Below are 7642 nucleotides of genomic sequence, written 5' to 3' on the forward strand. Positions count from 1 at the left end.
CTAGTTCAAATAGGAGTATGTTAAAAAGGAAATGGGAAATGAGGAAAAAAGACCTAACTAAAGAGGGGGATGGACTCATGGACTTGGATGTGTGGTACTTGCTTAATTTATAAAAAAAGAAAAAAGAAAAAGAGTGATTACTCATTACAGCCCTTTAGGGCCCGTTTGGTACATGTGTTTAAAAACTGAAAATTGTTATTTAAAAACATGTATGAAAATACGTGTGAGTGAAAAAATATGTGGAAATACATGTAATATTGTTTAAAAACTGAAAATTGTTGTTTGAAAACACAAACCAAGCACCCCTTTAGTTTTGGTTTTTACAAGTGTTCTTAAATCCCAATTAACTAAATGTTTAGTTAGATATAGATTTATTTGACAAGCCTAAAAACAAGTTTAATTGTTTTTTTTATTCTTTTTTTTTTTAAATTTATGTGTGTGTGTTTTTTTTTTATTCTTGGTCCGGACTTGTTTATTAAATAAATCTAAAAACTTAAAGCTCAAATTTAATTTTTCTATAAATAAACAAATATAAAAACAAGTCTAATTGTTTTTTTCCCCCTAGGGTTCAGCTTGCTTATTAAAGGTCAAATTTAAAACAAACAAATATGAAAAGTTGTAATATGAAGTGAAGGCTAAGAAGTGATTAGGAACTGGTCCATTACGGCCCACATCGCTCCAATCCATCACATTCAATTCTAAAGCAAACTGGGTGAAATTATAATTCAGTATCTTAAGTAGAGAGACAGACACTCGAACGTTGCTATTTCCCCCCTTCTTCATCCTCAACCCTAGCAAACTAATTCCTAAATTCTAAATATAAATTATATTATCCATACGATTACGATACGAATCCGAGAGAGAGAGAGAGAGAGAGAGAGGGAGAAAACCGGAAACATGAAATTCCGGTATGCCATGGTGTGCTCATCGAATCAGAATCGGAGCATGGAGGCGCACTCGCTTCTGAAAAAGCAGGGCTTCGACGTGTCTTCGTACGGTACTGGGGCTCACGTTAAGCTCCCTGGACCCTCTCTCAGAGAACCCAACGTCTACGACTTCGGTACTCCCTACAAGCACATGTTCGAGGATCTCAGGCGCAAAGACCCCGAACTGTATCCTCTTCCCCTTTTTTATATGCTACTTAATTTTCAATTGCAATTGGGTCTTAACAAACAAACAAACAGAAACCTGTGCTAGTGCTTCAGTCTTAACTTATGTAGCTAACTCCGCCTATGTTTTGCTTTAGCGTAGGATTAATGAATCGAACTTTATGTGTGTGTGTGTGTGTGTGTTATTTATTTATTGTGCATTGTAGAGCATGTTAGTGAGTGAACCTTAATGAGTGTACACAGCTACAAGCGTAATGGCATTTTGCCAATGCTGAAGAGAAATTCATCAGTCAAGCTGGCTCCTCAGCGGTGGCAAGAGAATGCTGCTGATGGTTCCTTTGATGTGGTTTTTGCATTTGAAGAAAAGGTGTTTGATATGGTTGTTGAAGGTTAGTATATCTCACTCCCACTCCCTCCACCCCTTTTTCATTTTTTTTTTTGTTGCATCATATGGATCAATTGTACGATAATGTCAACTTTATAAATGCTCTGGGCTGGAATTTTGTGGCTTGCATCTATTAAAAAAAAAAAAGCATGTGCATTTTGTGTGGTAATTTTGAACTTGAGTCCAAGCTCTAAAAGAAATGATTGAGATAGTGGCACCTTATTAATCTTTTGGATGCAAATTTCTTTGTAGTGGAAAATTAAGTTTATATACATACAAAGACCCTGTTAGCACCTGTGAAATGAGTCTTCTTCTTATGCTTGTCTGACCATTATGGAAAATTGTGCAGATCTTCACAGCCGGGATCATGCTCTTATGAAAACTGTACTGGTAATAAACTTGGAAGTAAAGGATAACCATGAGGAGGCTGCCATAGGAGCTCGGCTTACTTTAGATTTGTGCCAAGAGGTCTGTGTCTTCTATGCTTTATAGTAGTGATATTTGGTTTGTTATGTACTAATACTAGGCTTTCTATGGGTTTCTTTTATCCATAGCTTGAAGCAGCAGAATCATGGGAAGACTCGATTGATGATATAATAGCTGCCTTTGAGAAACAGCAACGGCGAAAGCTATTGTATAGTATCTCCTTCTATTGAGAATTTCATGGATGCACTAGTAGAATTATGCTTTGATCGAATCATTTAACCACGAATTCCATTCCTGCTGTTAGTGTTTGTCAGTAACCTCCAACTTTTACATCCTGTAAAATATCTGTATTGACTCCATTTTCAGTGAAAATTCCATATTCTCTTTTGCATGAAACTTACAATTTTTTATTTTATTTTATTTTTATATAAGATAGAAATTCTACTATAATCTAATTTAAATGTATATGTGTTTGATTCTCCTTTTTGGAGACTTGAATTCTGGCTCTTACTGCCTACACCCCATAAGCACTTATACTTGTGGAGTGACCATCGCACCAAGGGTATGCGGTAGTGAAACTTACAAGTTTCAAATTTTTTTCTACTTTGTCCGTTAGAGGATAGGTGGCAAGGTATGATTTCCTGTCCAAAATTTGTGCATTGTAATAAGTTGTTAGAGCTTACTCCAAAGTATGGACACAGTAGTGCCATCAACTTCTTGTTAGTGTTCATGGAGGAGGGAAAATATTTGGAAGCTTATGAAAGGGCACAAGAAATTTCATTAATTCCTTTAAAACCTTGCAGCTTGTTACTGAAGCTTATGAAAAAAGTTGTTCTGTATGTGTATATCATTTGATTAGCACACTTATCACATACTAACAGAAATGATACAGCTACAAGTCGTATGTACATGACATAATAAAACTACTGTCGTTTATTCTTAGTCTTCTTCTTGCTAAATGAGTTGCTCTTTAATATTCTGATCTTTTTTAACATTCTGACAAAAACCAGGCATTGCCTTCTGCTGGATATTGAACTTTCTTTTGAATTTCTTCAAATCAAATTATTTGATTTTGAGCACCCACAACCACGACCCATTTGCTTTGGAATAAACTTCTTTCTCTTCGCTCCTCCGTTGCTAAAACCATTTCAAAAGACGTCTTATATGTAATAAAGCACCAAGAAATTCTAGTCAGTAGGGAACATAGACATAATTAGAGAAGCCAGCAACCCCTTTCCACAAAAAAGATCAAAACTCTTGGTTCTTATCTATCCAAACATTATTGTAACTTAGACAAAAATACTACAAAAAAAGAAAAGAAAAAGGATAATATCAAGCTAATGAGCTCTAACTCAACTTGCAAAGCCTCTTGTTGGTGCATTATAGTATTAATTGACAAATAAATCTTATGCTATTTATTTATATTGATTTTTTTTGGTACTTGAAAAGGTATAGGATTTTCAAAAATACTGGATGGTTATTGAATATCTTTTTATAAGTGTTAGGTGTAAAGTAAGGTTGTGGCATGTGGGTTCAAGACTTACTGAATTCACTTGTAATTAACTAATAAAAAAACAAAAAAGATAATAACAAGCTTGGACAATGATCAAGTGGATTTAACGGCCAAAATTATTCTTTATTTTCTTTTTATAATTCAATAGTTGGGGATGAGAGATTTGAACTTAGGATGTCTCCATCAGAAACACTAAGAGGTATTAATTAGTTGAGTTATAAGACTGTTGGCAACAGATAACATCGTTCTAAATAAAGCATCATTGTGGTGTTTATAACTGACCTCATTGTTTTAGCTTTAAAGATTTTTTGATTAACTATTTTAACTTTAAAGATAAAACACAACATGGTATAACTATCAATTAGACTAGCCCAAATTGTTGAAAGAGCAATATGCTTTCAGCACTTGAAGCAAACTTTCAAAAGGACATGTCTTGTCTAAGTTTAGCACTTAGCAGGTCCACAAGTTTCACTAAATGAGCACTTAACCACAAGCTCTACAAAGCCACATTCCAAAATCCAAATAGGATAGCATTAGCTATCACCTAAAAATTATTGTTTATTTTAACATAAGAACCTTAGGGGTGTTTGTTACAGTTCTTTAAACAACAATTTTCAGTATTCAAATAACGTTACATGTATTTTCACATTTTTTTTCATTCACATGTATTTCCACAAAACAACAACATTACTAGAAATCTCTTAACAAATGGACCGCTACTTTTTCTATTATACACGCTATTTTATTTAAATATTAATTTTTTATTATTCATTTCATCTCCTCCCTCTCATCTCTCATCCTAAACCACACATTTTTAGATAGTTTTGAGCTCTCTCTCTCTCTCTCTCATAGAACCACAACCTCCACATCTCTATCTAAATCTGCCAAGAAGTTTAGACTTATACTCCACAAACTGTTTTATGCCTCATTGCAGTTACTTCTCTTTACTTTGTTTCAAGCTTGTTCAACCAAGAACAGACTATGGCTTGTTCAGGTGGTGTTTGACCAAGCAGCAATGGCGATAATGACGATTTGGGTTTGAGCCTGGGTTTGATTTTGGGTATGAGTTGATGAGTTTTCCATTGAAGGGTTGATGGGTTTTACATTAAAGGTTTGATTTTGGGTTTTCCATTGATGGGATTGGGTTGATTTTTGATTTGATTTCCCATTGATTTTAGAATTGATTTTACTTTGATTTTGGGTTGATTTTGTGAGTTGATTATCATGTAATATAATGCGTTGTGGTGGTGGTTAGACTGGTTAGACGGTGTGGGCAGATTTGTAGAAAAGTTCTTTGTTGTTTAGACGATGAGAAGGAGAGTGATGAGAAAGAAGAGAGAGAGAGAGAGATTAGGGAAGAGAGACACAGAAGAGAGAGAAGAATTAATAAAATATTAAATACAAAGTTACAGTAACTGTGTATATAATTAATAAAATATTAAATACAAATATATACACAATTACTATAGAACCTGTGTAAATTTTTAGCCTATCTAATAAGAAGAGTTCTCTGGTAGGGAGTTTACTCTCTACCTGTAGCATAGGAGTCCCTTCTCTTCTGAGGAGGACAGGCTGTCTCCTCTTAGCAACACAGTTGCTAAGAGGCTAGTGGGGTTTTTTTTCGGGGGTATAGGGAAACGGTTTAATGGAGGAGCTTGCACAACAGTGGCAAAAATTCTCTCTAACAAATACGGAGGGTTCAAAGCTTGATTTATCAAATGAAAAGCACTTACCAGAATATGTTCTAGCAGGGAAGTTTTTCACTCGGCGAGCGATTAACATCGAAACTCTTGCTAAAACGTTTCGTCCTTTGTGGAGAACACATCGAAATTTTGAGATAAGGGCAGCCGGTGACAACATAGCCTTGTTCGCCTTTGAGTTGGAGGCAAATGTGGAAAAGGTTTTGCATGGAGAGTCGTGGACATATGACCAACACCTGGTGGCTTTAGAACGTTACGATGGTCGAAAGCCGGTGAATGAGCTCAACTTTTGCAATACGGCCTTTTGGATACAGGCCTTCCTTTCTCTTTATTGACAAGGGAGGTTGCTTTGAGTCTAGGGGCGACACAGGGAACGATGATCAAACCAGCGGACTACTCAGGGATGCAGGGAGGAAACTTCGTACAGGTCCGTGTAGTAGTGGATATTACCAAGCCGTTGAGCAGGGGGCGACTGGTGACATGGGAGCGTGACAAAGAAAGAAGGGTTTCTTATCAATATGAGAGGCTACCAAATCTGTGTTATTGGTGTGGTAGCCTCACCCACGACGACAAGGACTGTGTGGTGTGGCTGAGCAGCCGAGACAGGCTTTCAACGGAGGACCAGCAGTACGGACCATGGCTTCGAGCTCCTCGATTCAGCGTCGCAAAGAAATCTGTGGTGGAAGTCCTAGGTTATGACAAACCGGAGAGCGGAGTATAGCGTGCACCTTTGTCGATGCGCCAAACACACACCACGGTTACGGCGACGGAGAAATCACAACATCGTGAGCTGGGAAACACCATCGATGTGGAGGCCGATAACTAGAAGGACGTCGCTCAGGCCTCTATGGTCGTTGAAAGCGTCGGTGGCCCTCAGTCCGACGGCGATTCGGTGAGGATCAAGGTGACAACAACAGGGCACAAAATCTCGGATTTCGAGGCGTGTATCAGGGAAATTGATGATGCTTTAATAGCTGACCCGAAGATCACGCCCTCGAGCAGTGGGGATCCCGAAATTCACGCTGGAAATATGGGAGGAAATCTGCTTCTCAACGGCAACACACCTCTGCCATTGTATTCCGAATCTGTGTTGCAGGAATCAAGGAGAGATAAGGATGACCTTTATGCCAGAGAGGGTTCTAATACTCCTCCAGAATCTTCCTTCGTGGTGGGCCGGGTTGACATAGTACAGGATAATGTAGTGGGCTTGCACAGGCCTAACCGTAATAAAAATAAAAGTAAGGAGACTCCAAAAAATAAAAATGGGCCTTCACTTAATAAGCCTAAACCGGCCATAAGGAGAAGCCCACGTAAAGTCAATCCCTAAGTGCACAGGAGGATGCCATGCAATCCGTTAGTGGGTACGTAGTAAAAAGGAAACAAGAGTATGCATTTACATCCTATGCTAAGTGTTTCGAGTCAAAAAAGAAGCTGCATATGGAGGAGGAAACCAGGCAACTCAGTACTTTGTTGTTTGAACATTTGGGATCGGCGGAGGCTGTGGGGCAGCCCTGCCGGACACAATGAGTTTGCTAAGTTGGAACTGCCGGGGGCTTGAGAACCTCCGGTCAATCAACGCCTTGGAAAAGGTTGTTAAAAAAGAAGATCTCAAGATTGTCTTCCTCATGGAAACTAAGTCTAATAAGAAGAATTGGATGGATATGGTCAAGGATAAATGCAACATGAAAGACGGCTTGTTTGTTCCGAGTGTTGGGAAAAACGGGGGCTTGGCCTTATTTTGGAAGGAAGGGGTATTTGTGGTGGTTCAAACGTACTCCCAAACACATATTGACGCATTAGTGGATAGGGGAGTAGATGTAGGGTGGTGGCATTTCACTGGTTTCTATAGGAATTCGGATACAGCAAAACGTCCCGAGTCTTGGGCAAAAGTCAAACACCTCAAGGGAGTTTCTACCTTGCCTTGGTTAACAATAGGAGACTTCAATGAGATCACTGGGGCATCAGAGAAGGAGGGAGGCAATGAAAGGCCGAGACAACAGATGGCAAATTTCAATGAAACTATTAATTCCTGTGGTCTCCGTGACTTAGGGTATAACGGGTCCAAGTTTACCTAGAATTACGAAAGGGCAGATGGTGTGCGGATTCGTGAGAGGCTGGACAGAGCACTAGCAACCCCCGAGTGGATCAACCTGTTCCCTTTGGCAAAGCTACACCACTTATCATCATCAGTTTTAGACCATGCTCCCATTGTGCTTCGATTGCTACCAAAACCGAGGGGAAGAAAACAGAAGAAACTATTCCGGTTCGAATCGATGTGGTTGAAAGACCAACGTTGTGAGCAGGTGGTGATTGATGCTTGGCATAGAGGGTCGATTTCAGCTGACGGTAATGTTTTGCAGAATTGCTTGGAACAATGTAGGTCTAGCCTGGAGGATTGGAATAAAAAGGTTTTTGGTCACGTGGGTAAAAAGGTGGCTGAGCTCTAAAAGAAAGTAGAGTGGCTAGAGCTTCAACCATCATCAACTGAGATTAACCAAGCCCTGAGAAG

The 7642-nt window shown here is 38.8% G+C and overlaps 1 protein-coding gene across 1 annotated transcript; it reads left to right on the forward strand.

Annotated features, from left to right (window-relative positions):
- The first annotated feature begins 691 nt into the window (after positions 1 to 691).
- LOC142630788 (uncharacterized) lies at positions 692 to 2316 on the forward strand. Its single transcript, XM_075804839.1, has 4 exons — positions 692 to 1112; positions 1353 to 1498; positions 1844 to 1962; positions 2049 to 2316. Exons 1-4 carry the CDS (start codon positions 898 to 900, stop codon positions 2148 to 2150), a joined length of 582 nt encoding a protein of 193 aa, XP_075660954.1. The 5' UTR covers positions 692 to 897; the 3' UTR covers positions 2151 to 2316.
- Positions 2317 to 7642: the final 5326 nt, after the last annotated feature.

The sequence above is a fragment of the Castanea sativa genome, chromosome 4, assembly GCF_040712315.1.
Source record: "Castanea sativa cultivar Marrone di Chiusa Pesio chromosome 4, ASM4071231v1".
NCBI classification, from domain to species: domain Eukaryota; kingdom Viridiplantae; phylum Streptophyta; class Magnoliopsida; order Fagales; family Fagaceae; genus Castanea; species Castanea sativa.